This window comes from Salmo trutta, chromosome 30, assembly GCF_901001165.1.
Source record: "Salmo trutta chromosome 30, fSalTru1.1, whole genome shotgun sequence".
Classification (NCBI taxonomy): Eukaryota; Metazoa; Chordata; class Actinopteri; order Salmoniformes; family Salmonidae; genus Salmo; species Salmo trutta.
In genome coordinates this window covers 7,156,707-7,177,604 of record NC_042986.1, presented here as the reverse complement: position 1 = coordinate 7,177,604, position 20,898 = coordinate 7,156,707, and the positions used below count along the sequence as shown (strand labels likewise).

Genomic DNA, 20,898 nt, shown 5'->3' with positions numbered 1-20,898 from the left:
TCAAAAGTGACCAAAACATCAGCCAGGAAGCATAGGAACTGAGAAGTGGTCTGTGGTCACCACCTGCAGAACCACTCCTTTATTGGGGGTGTCTTGCTAATTGCCTATAATTTCCACCTGTTGTCTATTCCATTTGCACAACAGCATGTGAAATTTATTGTCAATCAGTGTTGCTTCCTAAGTGGACAGTTTGAGTTCACAGAAGTGTGATTGACTTGGAGTTACATTGTGTTGTTTAAGAGTTCCCTTTATTTTTTTGAGCAGTGTTATATTACAAACATTAAGAACACCTGCTCTTTCCATGACGTAGACTTACCAGGTGAAAGCTATGATCCCTTATTGATGTCACTTGTTAAATCCACGTCAATCAGTGTAAATGAAGCGGAGGAGAGAAGTTAAAGAAGGATTTTTAAGCCTTGAGACAATTAAGACATGGATTGTGTATAGTATGTGTGTGTGGGGGGGGGCAACTCATTAAGGTGTTCTTAATGTTTTGTACAGTCAGTGTTTGTATATATATTTTCTTTTTTTTAATAATATAAATGTTCACTTAGCTCTCTGATACATGGATCAAAAGCTTTTTTTCTGCCACATAATCAGTGGAGAAAAATACGCATTTTTAAGCAAATAAAGAAACTGCAATATAATATTGAGAACACAACTTTCAGGCATTGAGTCAAAACACACATCTTTGATGAACTATCTTAAAGCTATGCTACCATATACAGTGCCCTCCATAATTATGTATTTCTTTTTATTAAACCAGGCAAGTCTGTTAAGAACAAATTCATATTTACGATGGCCTACCCCGGCCAAACCCTAACGACACTGGGCCAATTGTGCACCGCCCTATGGAACTCCCAATCCCGTCCGGTTGTGATACAGCCTGGAATTGAACCAGAGTCTGTCGTGACGCCTCTAGCACTGAGATGCAGTGCCTTAGACCGCTGTGCCACTCGGTAGCACAAATACTTATTGGGACAGTGAAGAATCTTTACTTCTTTTGGCTCTGTACTCCAAAAGTTTGGATTTGAAATTAAACAAAGACTGACTGCTTTAATTTGAGGGTACTTTCATCCATATCGGGTGACCCATTTAGAAATTACAGCACTTGGTCCCATATTCATAGCATGCAATGACTACATCAAGCTTGTGACTACAAATTTGTTGGATGCATTTGCTCTTTGTTTTGGTTGTGTTTCAGATTATTTTGTGCACAATAGTAAATAATGCATTGTGTCATTTTGAAGTCACTTTTATTGTAAATAAGAATCAAATATTTTTCTTAACCCTTCTACATGCACAAATATCAACCCCCCCCAAAATATATATAAAAAATAACTCCCCTTTTCCCTGTTATTGTAACGGTGAGAGGATAGCATGTCTTGGAAGTATGATATTTTTGTACGTCTGTAACCAACCTTTCTGGGAACCGTTGGCTACAATCACAACTGCTCAGTGTTGGGGAGTAGTGAACTACATGTAGTTCAACTAGTAATTTAACTACATTTTACAGTAGTTTGGTGGTAGTTGAACTGAATTCAAATCTAGGTAGTGTTTTCAGTAGTTAATTACTTTTTTTGCCATGTGGTGGTGTAGCTAACCACTGGAAACCCACACAGCTTTTTTTGCTAAAAGAAAAGAAAATATGGGCGAAGTAGGCAATTGTTGTGTGTTTAATAGGCCAAATTACACATTCTGTTAACATTTGACCAGTAAAGTGATCTGTTCTTGCAACTTGTAGTCTATGACATTTCAGATTTAAATTTGATAATTTTTCACAAAGTAGTTTTGATGTAGTGTACTACTTTTCAAAGTAACTTTAAGGAAATAATATTTTTCTTAAGGGTAGCTTAGCTTCTAATGTGCATTGGTAGCTTGGTAAACTATATTTTCAGTGAAGCTTCCCCAACACCGTAACTGCTCTTCTCGTCTTGTGTTTGATTCCTGAGTGTGACAATATGTATAGAATTTGAACTAAGAGTAATTCTAATTCTATGGTTTCATGAAGCTCCAGTGGAGTCAGCTCTCCTCTGTCACTCCCTTCAGACGAAGCTCCTCCTGGACCCTAGAGAGGTAGCCCGGGTCTGGATACCCAAAACTAACAAAGAGGAAAGAGAGAGGGCGTAACAGCTTCAGTGTCACATTGATCTTCCGTTTCAAAAACATGGCAATGTTTGAACGCTCTCGAATGTCAATAACACCGTTACAACACCGTCAATCACTTATATGGGTCGTCATTAGTCTTAGAGACAGAAATGTCACCATGAAACTTCAGGAGCATTCAAACAGTGTGCGAGTATTCTGATTCTATTTCCTCAGACTAGGATAGATAGGCCTACTTACAACTGTGGTCCTCCACCAAAGTTGGTCTTGTGGTGTATGTCGTTCCATGTGATGGAGTTGTTGAGGCCGGTGGTGGCTGATGTCCCGATGGTGAAGATGAGCCTCCTGTGAAAGGCTGTCTGGAGCAGCCTCAGTACCTTCTCTCCTTCCTCACAGGCTGGCAGAAAGGCTGTCCTGGATGTGCTGCAGTACTTCTCACCCGGGTTCGGATGCTCAGGCTGGAGGGATATGGCGAGAAAGAGGAATATCAATCAATCAACGGTGTCTATAAAACCCCTTTCCACACTAGCAAGGAAAAACACCCTAGAAGGATGAGACCTCAAGAGGAACCAGACTCAAAACCGGAGCTGGGTCTTCTCTGGCAGTAGGCCTAATCATGTTATTTCAAATAACTGACTGTTGGTGGTAAGATGAAGCATACTACCTATAATTAGGGACTCATGGAGGATCAAACTTCACCTTAGGTGATAAAGAAGTCAGCAGCTAATCTGTCTGGCATGACATCACCAGCAAGACTGTAATGCCATGGAGGGGCAGTACCAAAGCAATTAATCGACTTCCGTATAAGGGCGTTCAAGAACAACATTAAGATGAATCTCTGACTAATCTCCGACTATACGCATGGCCCTTTCATCTTCAAGTCAATAGTGGCACAATGTCTATGGACACTTTCAATTCTGCGATAAAATATAGGCCCATCTACGTCACATATAAAGTAAACATAGGCTACAATAAATCTCACCCCTTGTACTCCGGCTGGAAAGTGATAATCAATCGTGATATGTCCATTCCCCTCCTCATAGCCAGGTAAACACTGCCTGTTGCGTCTCACTGTCATGATCCCGTCCCGGGGCTGCGTTCCTTCGTAGGTCCCGTGAAAACTATTACATACCGGACATGCGGGCTTAATTTTGAAAAACGAGTCAATACAACTTGAACAGAATGAGTGAGAACACTTTAAAGTGATCTTTTCCTGAAAACTGTCCATGCATATTATGCAATGGTCCTCCTCGTCGCCGCCGAGTCTCTGCTCTGCTGCAGAAGTACATCTATCGCCTATGTTGGAGAATCCAGATGATGTCATTGTAGATTAAGCGTTTGAGGACATTTTGTACATAGTTAATTTGTAGCAGAAACAGGAAAACGCAAAGTAATCTGACCAACTCGTCTGAGCTGAACTATGCTTTTCAGGAAGAGGACTATGTCGACAGAAAGAGGAGTAAAGCCTCCCACATCTAGTAGTTACCATACGTCACCCGTTGCTAATGTTCGGCAGAAGCTGCAATGTAAGTGTAACGTTCCACTTCGATAGTTTGCGCTGCCTTGTGTGAACCAAGGCATAGGATATCTTCCTGAGGGTTGAGTTGTGTTACAACAATAAATAAATAAAAGTCTCGCTATAATATTGCATAATCAAAAACATGTGATCATAAAATGTCAGATTTGTACTGAGGCTATTTACATCATATTAAATCAATAATAAACAATACCACCACCATAAACAGAACATAACCTTTTTTTTATTCAAGTATTAAAATGTAAACCACATAATTGTTTAACATCAACAGACTCATAAAATACAAATGAACACAATTAGAAAAGCAAATCTTTAACTTCTCACAATCAATTTGCAACACAATCCTTTTCAATATTTATTCCCCGGCCTGTACCCCAACCCCCAGTTCACTTACATTACTGCATAGAAATATTTGCATGGTAGCTTGATTTGAACTACTATTCCTGTCTCTCAAAAGATATTCGAGTTGGTCCCTAAACAAAAAATACAGAAAAGGTCAAGTCCCAAATGGCACCCTATATAGTGCACTACTTTTGCTATCATAAATAGGGTGCCATTTGGGTCGTTGAAAGGGATATTTCATTAATGTATGGGCCAAGTAAATTATTTCACATCCGACTGCAGACAAATGAATAAGAGGTTTACACAGACTGGACTATATGCATACTCTTCTCATCAAAAAGTGTTTTATTTATAAATCACACACACAGCTTGATCATATGAGTGAGGCTACATTTTTGGACTACTTCGACTGTTTATAGCAGAAAGGTTACGTCAAATACACATCCGTTTCTATATTCTCAAACTGTAGAAAGGCAGACAAAGCACAAAACATAATTCCTGCTGCGGCTGACCCTCCAAATAACATTTTGATAGTCTACTAAAGAATTGCTTATTCATTAGTATCAACATGCTACATTTTCTTCAAACTTGAATAGAAGAAAGGCACGCTAACAATGAGAAATGTATCAAAACAAGGTAATTAAATAAATCACTGACAATACACCTATAAGGGACTGCAGTGTTCTTAACATTTTCATATTACAGGTACTTACTGTTAATTCTAGATTCTCTTAAGACAAACTTTAATTACAGCAGATAGATACCTCTTTATTTATGAGACAATCAAACATCTGGTCAGACAGGGCTGGCGTCCAAAATGGCACCCTATTCCCGACACAGTACACTACTTTTAACCAGTCCTATATAGTGCACCACTTTTGACCAGAGCCCTATGGGCCCCTATCAGCACTCGTGCACTATATAGGGAATAGAGAGCCATTTCAGACACATAGTTAATTATTTCAGAGCCCTTTTCTGTCTTTGATTTGGTTTAAGTGGTTCGACATCTTGCCCTTCTCATTTGACATCATCGTGTAAATCTGGTCAGTAGAAAAATGAGGACCAATGACTGACCGGACATCAAACTGAACTCAAGCAGTTCAAAACCTGGTTCCGTATTCACAAAAAGAGTCTCAGAGTACGAGTGCTGATCTAGGATCAGGGTCCCTAATTTATTCATTATGATTTAAAAAGGCCACACCGATCCTAGACCAGCACAAATAGAAAACATTCTTCCTATGGAAGTAAAAAGCGAGAAGAAATCAAAGGAGAGGAAGATTAAAATGGAAATGAAGGGCTCGAAGCAAATTGACATCAACTTATAGCAACAAGGCTATTAGCTTCAGGGCTGTTAACGACTAACACCTACCCGATTTGCTCAGAGCACTATTCCATAGACTAGTCTTCCCTGAAAAGGAAGCAGAGAACCATGATCATTCTAATGATATGCAGAGAACAACCAGCCCTCCACTGAACTGAACGACTGACTGACTCCCTTTGTCAAAGTGCCTGTGAGTGCTTTAGATTGCAACGTCTTTTAGAGAAATTAAATTATTTAGTTAGAAGCTTTCTATTGAAGCAGACAGTGCTATTCTGCCTGCCACCTATCTCAGATATGGTCTTTATACAAACTGTAAGTAACAGGTTATCACAGAAAAGAATTAAAGAAAAAGTAAATTATTCTACGAACGTACTGGAAAGACCACCAATAATGTGCGCTTGCAACTGGTAAATAAAGAACGTGTCCCCCAGCATGGAAATAAACATATCAGGCAAAATAGACTTATCTTTTACTTTGACTTCAAAATAATATTTAAATACTTATTACTTACCAACTTATTAAATCCCTACATTATAACTGCTCGGATGAGTTCAGAAAAAAAAATCCTGCCATTGTCAGCACAAGTGAAAGGTAGAGGATTGTGTCACACAGAAAATCACATTGCTCTCACTTTTCTGTTTTCTTACACACAAAGTGCTGCTGGATTGAGCGGAAGATAGATACCTAACATAGGAACACAAGGGTGAAACCTAAATTCCACTTAAGACAAATTTTCACTTCCACTTAAGTCGAATGGTCTCCCATTGACATCAATGCATGATTAAATGAAAATTAAATTTAAGTGGAAGTTAGGATTTTCCACAGAGGTCTTGGAGTGATATGAGAGTCTTCACTGGGCTGTAATCCTGTTTCTGCTGTGGAGCCAAGCCCTGTCCCCTGTCGTATCCATCCGCTGCCCTGCTGGGTCTAGGTCCAGGAGCCTGCAGCCTAGCAACCACCAGCAGCAGGACAGCTAGAGGTTCCTAGAATTCCTAGTGTTCCTAGAATGGAACATTCTGGAATCTGGACAGTCAGTCCGCAGTGATGCCTTTCTCTCGGAGTTCCTCAGTCACTCTCACCAGGTAAGTGGGGTCTGGGTAGCCAAAGCTGTCAGGGGAAATGAAACAAAAACACCATTAGAATGTCATTGACAGTTGTCATCGCAGGAACAGCTAGAGTGCCTTCTAGGAGCAAATGGCCGACAGAAATCATCATTTAACCTCTCACCACATGCTCAAAACATTGATAGCTTTCTTGTTCGGTCACATCTCATAAGACTAAAGCCATGTGATTCTGTGTGACTTGTGAGTGATCGAGTGAAAGAAAGAGTTAGAGATATACATACATTTATCACTAGATGTTTGAAATTTGTTAAACATATATATTTTTTTAAAGCTACTGTCACATCTCACATCTTAGAAACACACTAAAATCTCCATTAGCCTTCAGTAAAGACAGGCGTTTCCATACCAGCGTGGTCCGCCCCATATGGAAGTTTTGTGGTGGATGTCGTTCCAGGTAATGACGTTATGCATTCCCGTAGTCATAGAGGTCCCTATAGTGAAGATGAGGCGCTGCTCAAAGGCCCGGCGGAGCAGGCCCAGGACCCGGTTCCCCTCTGGGCTGTCTGGGAGGTAAGCCATGCGGTCCGTACCCGGGTAGCTTACACCAGGGTTAGGGTGCTCCGGCTGCATGACCGAGGCATAATTCAGAGGAAAGTTTGAAAAGAACAGGAACAAAAATGAGATGTACATATACACACATATACAATAACCACAAAAATGGTGTTAAGTGGTATAGAAATGCAATAACATTACTTCAAGCATGGCATGTTTTCATTGAAATATCCAAGCTTTTTGTTAAGACAAACATATGGGTAAGATACTCATTGAGTGCCCAGTTATGAAAGATATGTTATTTCTGGATTTTCATAGCCCCAGGAAAACTACCAAAGTGTATGAATATTCTTAAGTGAAAGGGGACCTGAAATGGACTTGAAATGATCCCACCACACCAACACGGAAAATCTTCAACCTCAGGCGGCTGAAGAAATTTGGCATGGCCCGTAAGACCCTCACAAACGTCTACAGATACACCATTGAGAGCATTTTGTCGGGCTGCATCACCTCCTGGTATGGCAACTGCACCCCCCTCAACTGCATGTCTCTCCAGAGGGTGGTGAGGTCAGCCCAACACATCACTGGGGGCACGCTGCCTGCCCTCTAGGACATTAACAGCACTCTGTGCCAAAGGAAAGCCAAAAAGAAAATTAAGGACCTGAGCCACGGTCGGTTTACTCTGCTACCATCTAGCAGACAGAGACGGTGCAGGTGCATCAGAGCCGGGACCAAGAGACCAGGCCATCAGACTGTTGAACAATTATCACTGGCCAGCTAACTGCCAGAAACTAAGCCCTGCATCTTGAGACTAATGCCCCATGTACAGTGCATTCGGAAAAATATTCAGACCTTTTACTTTTTCCACATTTTAAGTTACAGCCTTAAAAAAAAAAAATTTCAAAAAAAATCAATTTTAGGTTACCTCAACCTAAACACAATGCCCCATAATGACAAAGCAAAAACAGGTTTAGAAATGTTTGCAAATTTATAAAAATAAAAATACAGAAATAGCACATTTACATAAGTATTCAAAGCCTTTACTCACTACTTTGTTGAAGCAACATTACAGCCGAGTCTTCTTGGGTATGACGCTACAAGCTTGGCACACCTGAGTTTCTCCCATTCTTTTCTGCAGATCCTCTCAAGCTCTGTCAGGTTGGATGGGGAGTGTCGCTGCACAGCTATTTTCAGGTCTCTCCAGAGATGTTCCATCGGGTTCAAGTCCGGGCTCTGGCTGGGCCACTCAAGGACACTCAAGAGACTTGTCCCGAAGCCACTCCTGCGTTGTCTTGGCTGTGTGCTTAGGGTCATTGTCCTGTTGGAAGGTGAACCTTCACCCCAGTAGGAGGTCCTGAGAGCTCTGGAGCAGGTTTTCATCAAGGATTTCTGGAGGAAACCTGGCACCATCCCTACGGTAAAGCATGTTGGTGGCAGCATCATGCTGTGATTTTCAGTGGCAGGGTTTGGGAGACTAGTCAGGATCGCGGGAAAGATGAATGGAGCACAGCTCTCTGTGCTCCGTTGCTGCCACCAACATGCTTTACCATAGGGATGGTGCCAGGTTTCCTCCAGACGTGAAGCTTGGCATTCAGGCCAAAGAGTTCAATCTTGGTTTCATCAGACCAGATAACCTTGTTCTCAAGGTCAGAGTCTTTAGGTGCCTTTTGGCAAACTCCAAGCAGGCTGTCATGTGCCTTTCACCGAGGAGTGGCTTCCGTCTGGCCACTCTACCATAAAGGCCTGATTAGATGAGTGCTGCAGAGATGGTTGTCCTTCTGGAAGGTTCTCCCATCTCCACAGAGAAACTCTGGAGCTCTGTCAGAGTGACCATTGGGTTCTTGGTCACCTCCCTGACCGAGGCCCTTCTCCCCCGATTGCTCAGTTTGGCCGGGCGGGCAGCTCAGGGAAGAGTCTTGGTGGTTCCAAACTTTGGGACCTCCAAGGTTCTTTGGGACCTCCAATGCTGCAGAATTGTTTGGTACCTTTCCCCAGATATGTGCTTCTACATTCCTGTCCCGGAGCTCTACGGACAATTCCTTTGAACTCATGGCTTGGTTTTTGCTCTGACATGCACTGTCAACTGTGGGACTTTACATAGACAGGTGTGTGCCTTTCCAAATCATATCCAATCAATTGAATTTACCACATGTGGACTGTTGTAGAAACATCAAGGATGATCAATGGAAACAGAATGTTCAATTTCGAGTCTCATAGCAAAGGGTCTGAATACATACATACATACATACATACATACATACATACATACATACATACATACATATACACACATACACACATACATACACACATACACACATACATACACACATACACACATACATACATACACACATACACACATACATACACACACACACATATATATATATATATATATATTTTTTTTAAAGGGGTCTGAATACTTTGCGAATGCACTGTATATAGAGTAATTGAACACTGGTCACCTCATATTCTGTTTATGGGTCTTTCTATAAATAAAATGGGGCCATTGTGTGACATTGGAATCAATTGAAAAATGGTTTGAAATAAAAAATGATTTTCATGCAGTTCCACGTGCACTTAGGGGAATAAAAGTAAACGTATGCAAATTGGCTCATAACTCTAGCTATACAACAACATAGACCTAACACTATACATCCTTTAAGCACGGTTCATATAGACAACTGGCTACAATAATTACAACTTTTCACCACCAAATGGATGAAATGTTTGATTTTCAAGCTAGGCCTATTCCAGTACTTCATTTCTGAGCTCCAAATTCAAGTAGGCTACTTCAAGCTCCTTGTAGTTTAAAACTGCAGCTCTAACATGGAAAACAAAATTGATTTGTCATGTTATTTCATTATTTCACCAGATCATATTGTCAATAAGCCCACTACGCTATGTAATTTGTTATTGTATCCAGAATAATTCATAGGAATAGCGTTGGGTGTTGTGCAATAGTCTATCCTACACAATTGCGCACAGTAGACTGTGTCCAATCTGAGGCACAAAAACAAGTGGAGAAAAAATTTGCTCATTACCTTCTCTGTTAAATCTAACGAGACCCTGCTGTAAGTCAAGCAGGCAACAACAGATAATCAACATCAATTTCTAGGGATATTCGATCCAACGTGGATTCAGGCACAACGGTCTTCACCTGCGTAATGAATGAGACAAAATATTCTGGACACTCCTCGTGAACACTTTTTTTCCAGCACTTGGGCCGTTGTCGCGTCGCATGTGCCATCAGAACAGCTGTTCGTCACTTAACTCGAATTCGGAAAATTCCTTAGTGGATCAAGATGATGTGGGAAAATATCACGGTGTAACTAAATCAGCAGGACAATTTTGCATCCAACAAGTGCTATGCATAATTATTGAAGAACCACAGTAATTGTAATGCACTGTCAGAGCTAGTAACATAAGCATTTCGCTGCACCTGCCATCTGTGTATTCGACCAATAAACTTCGATTTGAAGGGTGGTTTGTGTAGTCTATGAAGTATTCATCTTATTTTAAAAAATGTTATATAAAACTGAATACTACTAAAGAGATAAGGTTAGCAATGCAAATGCTGTGTCAGAGACAGCAAAGCCCTGGAAGCGGACTAGAACAAAAACTTCTTACTAGTCCCCATTTCTGTACATATTACAGTTGAAGTCGGAAGTTAACATACATTTAAACTCAGTTTTTCACAGTTCCTGACATTTAATCCTAGTAAAAAAATTCCCTGTCTTAGGTCAGTTAAGATCACCACTTTATTTGAAGAATGTGAAATGTCAGAATAATAGTAGAGAGAATGATTTATTTCAGATTTTATTTCTTTCATCACATTCCCAGTGGGTCAGAAGTTTACATGCAGTCAATTAGTATTTGGTAGCATTGCCTTTAAATTGTTTAACTTTGGTCAAACGTTTCGGGTTGCCTTCCACAAGCTTCCCACAATAAGTTGGGTGAATTTTGTCCAATTCCTCCTGACAGAGCTGGTGTAACTGAGTCAGGTTTATAGGCCTCCTTGCTCGCACACGCTTTTTCAGTTCTACTAAAAAATGTTCTATAGGACTGAGGTCAAGGCTTTGAGATGGCCACTCCAATACCTTGACTTTGTTGTCCTCAAGCCATTTTGCCACAACTTTGGAAGTATGCTTGGGGTCATTGTCCATTTGGAAGACCCATTTGCGACTAAGCTTTAACTTCCTGACTGATGTTTTGAGATGTTGCTTCAATATAGCCACATAATTATCCTTTCTCATGATGCCATCTATTTTGTGAAGTGCACCAGTACCTCCTGCAGCAAAGCACCCCCACAACATGATGCTGCCACCCCCATGCTTCACGGTTGGGATGGTGTTCTTCGGCTTGCAAGCATCCCCCTTTTTCCTCCAAACATAACGATGGTCATTATGGCCAAACAGTTATATTTTTGTTTCATCAGACCAGAGGACATTTCTCACAAAAGTACGATCTTCGTCCCTATGTGCAGTTGAAAACTGTAGTCTGGCTTTTTATTGGCGGTTTTGGAGCAGTGGCTTCTTCCTTGCTGAGCGGCCTTTCAGGTTATGTCAATATAGGACTCGTTTTACTGTGGATATAGACACTTTTGTACCTGTTTCCTCCAGCATCTTCACAAGGTCCTTTGCTGTTGTTCTGGGATTGATTTGCACTTTTCTCACCAAAGTACGTTCATCTCTAGGAGACAGAACACGTCTCCTTCCTGAGCGGTATGACGGCTGCGTGGTCCCATGGTGTTTATACTTGCATACTATTGTTTGTACAGATGAACGTGGTACCTTCAGGCGTTTAGGCGTCTTGGCTGGTTCCTTTTCCCATGATGTCAAGCAAAGAGGCACTGAGTTTGAAGATAGGCCTTGAGATACATCCACAGGTACACCTCCAATTGACTCAAATTATGTAAATTAGCCTATCAGAAGCTTCTAAAGCCATGACATACTTTTCTGGAATTTTCCAAGCTGTTTAAAGGCACAGTCAACTTAGTGTATGTAAACTTCTGACCACTGGAATTGTGATACAGTGAATTATAAGTGAAATCATCTGTAGTCTGTAAACAATTGTTGGAAAAATGACTTGTGTCATGCACAATGTAGATGTCCTAACCGACTTGCCAAAACCATAGTTTGTTAACAAGAAATTTGTGGAGTGGTAGAAAAACGAGTTAATGACTCCAACCAAAGTGTATGTAAACTTCCGACTTCAACTGTACCTCCTTGTGGTTTTTCTCATGTCATATATACTCACCGCCTGTAGACCAGGTGTGAAGCTATAGATGATGCAGATACACCCGTAGCCCTCGTGTCCCGGCAACTCCAGATCTGGGTCCCTCTCCACCATCATAGTCCCGGAAGCCGGCTGATTTCCTATGAGCTGGCCGTACACCAGACGACACACCGGACACGCTCTCTTCACCTTGAAGGCCTGGTCCAGACATGACCGGCAGAATGCGTGGCCACACCTTGGGAGGGAGTGAGAGAATGGTTTTACTTTCAATTTTGAAAACATTACATACACTGCATGGCCTAGACTATGTGGACACCTGCTCGTCGAACATGGGCATTAATATTATGTTGGTCCCCATTTTGCTGCTATAACAGCCTCCACTCTTCTGGGAAGGCTTTTCACTACATGTTCAAACATTGCTACATGGACTTGCTTCCATTCAGCTCGCAGTCAGCGTTCCAATTCATCCCAAAGGTGTTTGATGGGGTTGAGGTCAGGGCTCTGTGCAGGCCAGTTAAGTTCTTCCACACTGATCCACAAACCATTTCTGCATGGACCTTGCTTTGTGCACGGGGGCATCGTCACACTGAAACTGGAAAGGACCTTCCCCAAATTGTTGCCACAAAGTTGGAAGCATAGAAACGTCTAGAATGTCATTGTATGCTGTAGCGTTAAGATTTCCCTTTACTGGAACTAAGGGACCTAGCCCGAACCATGGAAAAACAGCTTCAGACCATTATTCCTCCTCTGCCAAACTTTACAGTTGGCACTATGCATTCGGGCAGGTAGCGTTTTCCTGGCATCCGCCAAACCCAGATTCGTACGTTGGACTGCCAGAAGTGAAGCGTGATTCATCACGCCAGAGAGCACGTTTCCGCAGCTCCAGAGTCGTATGGCGGGTGAGCTTTACACCACTTCAGCCGACGCTTGGCATTGCGGATTACCTTAGGCTTGTGTGCTCGCCATGGAAACCGATTTCATAAAGCTCCAGACGAACAGTTCTTGTGCTGACGTTGCTTCCAGAGGCAGTTTGGAACTCGATAGTGAGTGTTGCAACCGAGGACAGGGGATTTTTACACGCTACGAGCTTCAGTACTCGGTGGTCCCGTTCTGTGAGCTTGTATGGCCTACCACTTCGCGGCTGAGCCATTGTTGCTTCTAGATGTTTCCACTTCACAATAGCAGCACTTACAGTCGACCGGGGCAGCTCTAGCAGGGCAGAAACTTGATGAACTGACTTTTGGAAAGGTGGCATCCTATGACGGTGCCACGTTGACAGTCACTGAGGTCTTCAGTATGGGCCATTCTACTGCCAATGCTCGTCTATGGAGATTGCATGGCTGTGTGCTCGATATTATACACCTGTCAGCAACGGGTGTGGCTGACATAGTTTACCTTTGTGCTTTATTCTTATTTTTGCACGGTCTCTATGTACACTCACAGGGCCCTACACACAATGCACACTGATACTCCAACCCACATACAAACACTCAATTTGCTCACACACAATATGCACATACATTTATACTGACTCTACACACACAATCATATATGCTGCAGCTACTCTGTTTATCATATATCCTGATGCCTAGTTACCTTACCCCTATACATATCTATCTCTATCAATGCAGTATGCCTGCACATTGTAAATATGGTACTGGAACTGACCTTGTATATAGTATGTTTACTTATTTTTACATTTTTTTTAACCTTTATTTAACTAGGCAAGTCAGTCTTAGGGATAGGAGTCCCATCAACGGGACAGATGTAAATCATGCAGCGCCGTGTGTCACGATCGCAGATTTTAGAGAAACAACAAATGTCGCTACATAGAAGTGTCTTATATCGGGTGAAAGATTAAATTCTTGTTAATATAACTGCACTGTCCAATTTACAGTAGCTATTACTGCGAAAAAAATGCCATGCTATTGTTTGAGAGCAACTAACAAAACACTTTTTTCACCACGATAGGTTTGTTAAATTAACCTCTGAAGGTGAAATGTGTACTTACATTTTGAAATCTTGCTTTGATTTATCATCCAAAGGGTCCCAGAGATAACATGAAGTGTCGTTTTGTTAGATAAAATCATTTTTCATATCCTAAAAAGGTACATATAGCATGCACGATCGATTTTGTATTTCCACTCGTTCAATTTGCAAAGAAAGGAATCTGTGAAAATCTAACCCTAAACGTTGTTTCAACCAGTCAAATCACATTTGTACTTATTCCTCAGAGATCCTAGAACGTAGCCAGACTTCACTATATCATTAGGGGTGTAGTACATCCTATAGGACACCAAATTTGGTCAGAGAGCGACGCCTTCATAGCACGCTGATGACGCTGGCGGTCTTTCACTTGATCGACTGTAACTGTGTCAAATAAGCACCAATCGGGGTCAAAGAAGGCTAGCTAGATAGTCCCGTAAAGCCCAGCTCATTGGCTATCGGGAAAACCCGTATCTGTCGCAAAATGTAGCTGCTAACCTTGTGCGACAGCAAGCCTTTTCCTTTTGGACAAAAATCATATGAATATGGAGAGTTATGAAAACTGGGTGTTTTGCAAATGTTGAACTTATAATATGGCTACTAATACTGGAAAAGCTCAATCAAAGTCCAAGTATACAGATTTGACGATATTCTTGCAGAAAAATGTCATGTGAATGTAAATGTCTTCACGATTTGCCTGGGTGACTTCACACTAAATGTCATGTAGTTCTCATACTACAAGTTATCCATTGGAAACTATGCACATACACTGTTGCCATCTTGTGGACACCATCGGAATTACAACCAGAGTAATGGCTAGATTTGGGACCTTTCTGTTGCATTTCAAAGATGGTGGTAGAAAAAAAAAAAACGGTTGTTTTTTTCTTTGTATTTTCTTCTACCAGATCTATTGTGTTATATTCTCCTACATTCAATTCCCATTTCCACAAACTTCAAAGTGTTTCCTTTCAAATTGTACCAAGAATATGTATATCCTTGCTTCAGGGCCTGAGCTACAAGCAGTTAGATTTAGGGCATGTCATTTTTGGCGAAAATTGAACAAGAAAAAAAAAGGGGCTATCCCTAGGAAGTTTGAACAAATTCTTATTTACAATGACGGCCTACCCCGGCCAAATCCGGACGACGCTGGGCCAATTGTGCGCCACCCTATGGGACTCCCAATCACGGCCGGATGTGATGCAGCCTGGATTCGAACCAGGTACTGCAGTGACGCCTCTTACACTGAGATGCCACTCGGGGCCCTACCTTGTTATTTTTAGTATTACATTGTTATTGATTACTGCATTGTTGGGGTTAGAGCTTACAAGAAAGGCATTTCACTGTACCTGTGCATGTGACATTAAAACTTGAAATATGTAGCTATACCTCTCCAGCGTGGTCCTCTCCACCATGTCTCCCATGCAGATGGAACATGAGGTGTGGTCGTCTGCTTCACTCTGGGAGTGGCTATGAGAGGATGCCATCATACTGCAGTTGACTTCCATGTTGTCCTGCTTCCTCTGTCCTGATGCATCGTGGGACATGCAGTTCATGGAATTCATGGAGTTGGAGAGGACCACACAGGCCTCATCCTCCGCAGGCTTCCTACACCTCTGTTGCTGCCTCTGAGAGCGTCTGGGCTGGGGAGGCTGAGGTGTTAGCAGGCTCCCCTCTCCATCCCCCTCCAGGACCCCCACCCCAACACAGGGCAGTACGGACCTCTTCCACTTAGGACCCCCCTCCTGTTTGCTCATCTCTTTCCGGGCGCAGCGGCATAAGTCTATGAAGGATTTTCGCGTCTCATTGGAGATGGGTCCCCCCTCCATCATCCCGGGTCCTCCCCCAGAACGGGAGCCCTCTACGGGGCGTAGTCGCACTGCACAGCAGCCTCCCCGCTCCCCTCTGCGGATAATGCCTGCGCTGAGGCCCTGCTTGTCCTGGAAGTCTATGAGCCAGGGCCGGCCGGCGGCGTCCAAGTAGTCCCACACCGCCTGGGACACCAGAACCTCGTTGCTACCCTGCCCCGCACGCACACTCATTTCAACCGATGAAACTGCATAGGGAAACACAAGAGAGAAACCATTAGACACCAGTAGAGATCGGTAACGTTTAAGATGAGGAAGGAATATACATATATATGTTTTTTATGAGCATGGCCTTATTTCTATTATAGCATATTGGATAACTGTTATTCATATTCCATTCATCCAGCTCAATAAAACATTGATAGGTTTAAGCTACTACATGATACTCACATTTTCCCTATACCCATCATGAGGCTGCTACAACTTAGACTATATATAAACGTTTACAACGTAGGTGCACAGGTCGAGAGAACATTATGAGTAATCAAGGTAACAGACTGACACATTCAATACCGCCTTGCAGACTCTTGCCTGCATCTAGCTGATCTAGGGCGTAATCATTAGTCCAACAGTTGCAAACGAGAGTTTCTATTGGACAAATTCAGGTATGTTTATCGAAGTTTCGTTTGCTTCCGTTTAAGAAACGGTTTTCAACAGAATTGGCAGAATGAACACACACCTGATCACGCAAACAGTTCACTTTCATAGCAGCCACATACAAACATGATAATTTTGCTCATATAATTCTCTCTCGCATCAACGCGCTCTCCTCCTCTCACCTTTTCCCTTCGCTTGTGGACTTCAGTGCACAACACATCAGCTGCCTGTGACCAGGCAAAAAAAACTTTCCAAGCCAAACCTTCATAACATAACCGCTACACACAGCCTACATCATTGTCAACATATTAGCTAATCTCATAATCAACATAGCTACTAGAACTAACGCGTTAGTAAACCTGCTACAATCATGCAGTAGAGAGTACAGTCAGCAAGCAGTTTAGCAGTTACACCGACAGGCCCCGGCAGCAATAAATTAATAAAAGCAAAAGCTTACCTTGACTTGGAAGAGTTCCAATGTTGGATAGCCATACCCAGCTAGCTAACATAGCATCCCTCTCTGTTTGAGCTAGGTGTTTGAGTAGGCTAAACTATCTAGCTGCATTCGCTAGCTAAGTGAAAGTGAAAAAAAATACAACAAAATATAGCTCTCCCTCTCGTTCATTTTTAAAGAAATGAATTTGTTCAAAACTGTAAAACTATTGTCTTTCACTCTCCGAGTCACATTTTATGCACTGCAATGCTAGCTGTAGCTTATGCTTTTAGAACTAGATTTAAACTCTGATCCTTTGACCGAGTAGACAACATCTGTTAATGCTGCAAGTGCTCTGATAGGTTGGAGGACGTCCTCCAGAAGTTGTCATAATTGCTATCCAAGTCTATGGAAGGGGGTGAGTACCATGAGCTTCCTAGATTTTGTATTGAAGTCAATATACCCAGAGGAGGATGTAAACTAACTGTCCTCAGGCTACACCATGGTGCTGACCTACAGAGTGCTGTTTAGGCTACTGTAGACCTTTGCAAGACAGTGTGTTTTAATAAATTATTTGGTTAATATATTTAGTATAGTTTTATCTAAAAAGTATAACTTTAATGTTTCACGATTTCAAAAAAGCCATGAAATTGACTGAGGAGGATGGTCCTCCACTTCCTCCTCTGAGGAGCCTCCTCTGTTAGACACATATTCAAGCCATTAAAGGAAAATATGTAATGTAAAACTTATTAAAACTGTACTGTAAACAGGGAATTGAACCCATAATCCGGTCGTTGCACGTGCCATGCTCTACTAACTGAGCCATACAGGACCAACAATGTTTCTAATATATGTCATTCTCTCATTTCAGGCAATCCCAATATACTCTGATCTGTGTACATTTGAGAAAATCTGAGCTAAAATGAAACTGCACAGGAGACGCCAAGGACAGAGAGAGTCATACAGCCACCTTATAATCAATAGTGGCATGTGTTTAAGGCAAGCCACTTGTGAAACAGAAACATGTCAAGTGAAATACTGACCTTGATAGGCAACATCAGAATGAATTAACATAATTAGAGAGTTTGGCTAATCCCATATTCTGAAATGACTAATTTCAGTTCATAAAAACTTGAAATGAACACAATGTAATTGACTCCATCCTTAATCTTTACCTAAATCTGAACCATAACAGTGTAACCAATGCAGTAGGAGTTTACTAGCCTACCATGACAATAATGACAAATTAATGAGATATGAGAACACCACGACTAGACTATATATTTACAGTTTCCATTCGGTGCTCGAATGGACTGTTACAACAACAAAAAGCATGCAGCCAGGTTAAAACGTTGACTTGTGGATGTTCTTTGAACCAAAAACCGATTAAAATCACTTATTTCTGCTGGTACATCGTTGCTGCTCGGCCTACCGGTATGTTGCGTGAGGCAATGAAAGCAAGGTGTATGCACTGCGACGCAATACAGACAGAACGTTCGATATATATCGCTAGTCTTAAACCACTACAAATAACAACTGTGAAACATGTCTGTTGGACGAGTGCTACCATTCCGCTTGAGCTCGTATGTTTGGTGTCAGTGGTCGCAGGACAAGTCAGAGCTACAACACGCTGGCTGGCAGTGTCGCGGCAGTGCTGAAATGGACGTATCAGCTGTTCTGAAATGCAAACTGAGTAAACAAAGGAAACTGAGGCTAGCTCAACCCGATCCTCTATCAACATGCTTGGTTGTGAGCAACATTTGACCTCTGGCAGTCATATGAAACAATTCTACATATTTATTTGACAGTTACCTCGCGATCCCATATATTCCCTTCAATCGAGAAAATATCCCCCTGTTGAACATGAAGAGAAAAACTGAAGTAGTACAAATTGTGACACGTCAGATTGCTAGACAAATATTCGTTGACATTCGAGTTGCGCAGCGAGGAACCTGTTCAAATTCCAAAGTGGAACGTCCATAATCATTTTACTGAATTAGAATGCCGTGTGGGGTGAACCGTCTCACCTTTTGCCGTAGCTGTCGGTTGGGGTTTAGATTACGGAACTAGCTAAAACATATATGGACATGGCCTGAAAATCGTGTGTTGCAGTGGATATGTTGACAACACGTATTTTGTAGTCAATATATACTTGATATCCATTTTAACCGATCCGTAACGTTAACTAACAATTAATCGAGTCCCCTTCTCGATACTCGAGTTTGTCTTCCTCTTTCCACGTCCTTGAGACACAGCCTAATACAACATCAACCCCTACTTACATCATACACATTCTGAACTTTCACATAACCACGTTAGCTGTTTCATTATTATGACAACCGCGGACTCAAGAATATACTTATGGAAATTGTTTGTACTTTCAAGCCATGTCCAACAGTTTAATGACGAGGACAACTGAAAGCAGGAAGTTCGTCATAGAACCCTCTGTGATTGGTTAAAACTTGTTGGAAAGGATTTGGGGAGACTCAAGCATCTTCTTGAGCAATCCAGGGCAATCTACAGACACACTTCTAAGGACAAATATGTACAGCGCATGCATTATCTTAGTGAAACGACCTATTTAACCTTGTTCCCAGCATTTTCCCTAACATGCCACTATGCAAATGTAATGCCATTAGGAACCCTAACATGTAATCCATTTTGCTTATAGCTCTAATAACATTTGAGATATAAGCAATATCTATAATACAATTTGAGATATAAGCAATATCTATTCCTCAGCCCCAATATCTATATACCTCAGCCCACATACCCACATACCCACACACCTAAACCCCATTACCCACACACCTCAAACCCATTACTCAAACCCCCATGTCCTAACCCTAACACCCACATTCCAATAGCCTAATATTGATACAATCAAGTACCGATACACCCATGTCTTAGCCCAAAATCTCCTATTTGTTACTCATAGACCCAGTTCCTTTGCCAATACATCTCATATCTGTTACTTGCCTATCCCAGCCCTATTACCCACTTTCCTTAGGCCTGTATTCCCCAAATCACCAACAGTAGCCTATATCCAGCTATTCACTGCACACCCCAACGCTGTTATTTGCATATGTTAGTCCTGTGATCTTGGACATGTATACACTCATCATTTCATAGATAATTTCTGAGTACAGTGGTATAATAAAACATGTGCCCCAGCCCCATTGTTTTTTTTCCTACCACAAACATGTTGCCAGAAAATATATGAATGGGCAATAGATGTCCATCCACACCCATTACCTGTATGAGCCTTGTGTATCCCTACACCCCATTACTCATGTAAACCAGGTAAATCCAAGGGCATACTCATATAAAAACAGATCTACCCAAGTGCCCAAGCCTCAACATTCATTCAAATCAGGTTTACACTTCTACTTCAGCCCCAATAGTGTTATAGACCAGTGTGAGGGGAAAATTACATATTTACCTGATTTATTTGATATTAATGGTTAACAATTCATATTTAACTAATTGTAAGACATGTCTGTCCTACTAGTGTCTGTGTTTTCATGGGCTCCACTCTAGTTCCCTGCAGCTAATCTGGGCGTATGGTCACTGGAGATGGCTTGAGCTGACAAATGGGTTAAAGACTGCATTACAGAGACAAGAATGTGTTTTACTAGAGATAGCTTAGGAGAAGAACAATCCCTAATTGTTTCAAAATCATCCTTGCATCTGTGAAACTAAGCTAGGGTGGGGTTAAGACAACAACCCACGTGCAGGTAACAACAGGATGAACCCAGAGTGGCTTATGATGTTCTTTGGTTTGCATGAGGGGGGTTGAACCAACCATGACTGAGCGTTGTTAGTGTCAGCTATACATAGTACTCTGCATTTGT

At 41.8% G+C, this 20,898-nt stretch overlaps 2 protein-coding genes across 4 annotated transcripts; both read right to left on the bottom strand.

Moving 5' to 3' along the window:
* Nucleotides 1-1,658: 1,658 nt before the first annotated feature.
* On the bottom strand, nt 1,659-3,602 carry LOC115167805 (probable E3 ubiquitin-protein ligase DTX3). Its single transcript, XM_029722432.1, has 3 exons — nt 3,089-3,602; nt 2,347-2,564; nt 1,659-2,101 (listed from the first exon to the last, which is right to left on the bottom strand). Exons 1-3 carry the CDS (start codon nt 3,428-3,430, stop codon nt 2,023-2,025), a joined length of 639 nt encoding a protein of 212 aa, XP_029578292.1. The 5' UTR covers nt 3,431-3,602; the 3' UTR covers nt 1,659-2,022.
* Nucleotides 3,603-3,846: 244 nt separating this feature from the next.
* Nucleotides 3,847-19,464, bottom strand: LOC115167804 (probable E3 ubiquitin-protein ligase DTX3). 3 transcript variants are annotated; one of them, XM_029722430.1, is made up of 5 exons: nt 19,072-19,464; nt 15,536-16,202; nt 12,185-12,398; nt 6,777-6,994; nt 3,847-6,413 (listed from the first exon to the last, which is right to left on the bottom strand). In XM_029722430.1, the coding sequence occupies exons 2-5, from the start codon at nt 16,186-16,188 to the stop codon at nt 6,338-6,340; spliced, it is 1,161 nt and encodes a 386-aa protein (XP_029578290.1). In that variant the 5' UTR covers nt 16,189-16,202; nt 19,072-19,464; the 3' UTR covers nt 3,847-6,337. The 3 variants fall into 3 exon arrangements, with proteins under 3 accessions (XP_029578290.1, XP_029578288.1, XP_029578291.1); XM_029722428.1 differs by lacking the exon at nt 19,072-19,464 and adding an exon at nt 18,857-19,060; XM_029722431.1 differs by lacking the exon at nt 19,072-19,464 and adding an exon at nt 18,612-18,804.
* Nucleotides 19,465-20,898: the final 1,434 nt, after the last annotated feature.

Coding starts and splice junctions, on each gene's coding strand:
- LOC115167804 (XM_029722428.1), bottom strand. Junction 6,995..12,184: donor TCACACCTGGTCTACAGGCG/GTGAGTATATAT, acceptor TCGGTCATGCAG/CCGGAGCACCCTAACCCTGG. Junction 6,414..6,776: donor ATATGGGGCGGACCACGCTG/GTATGGAAACGC, acceptor TTCCCCTGACAG/CTTTGGCTACCCAGACCCCA.
- LOC115167805 (XM_029722432.1), bottom strand. CDS start 3,430: ATGACATCATCTGGATTCTCCAACATAGGCGATAGATGTACTTCTGCA. Junction 2,565..3,088: donor TTCCAGCCGGAGTACAAGGG/GTGAGATTTATT, acceptor ATATCCCTCCAG/CCTGAGCATCCGAACCCGGG. Junction 2,102..2,346: donor TTTGGTGGAGGACCACAGTT/GTAAGTAGGCCT, acceptor CCTCTTTGTTAG/TTTTGGGTATCCAGACCCGG.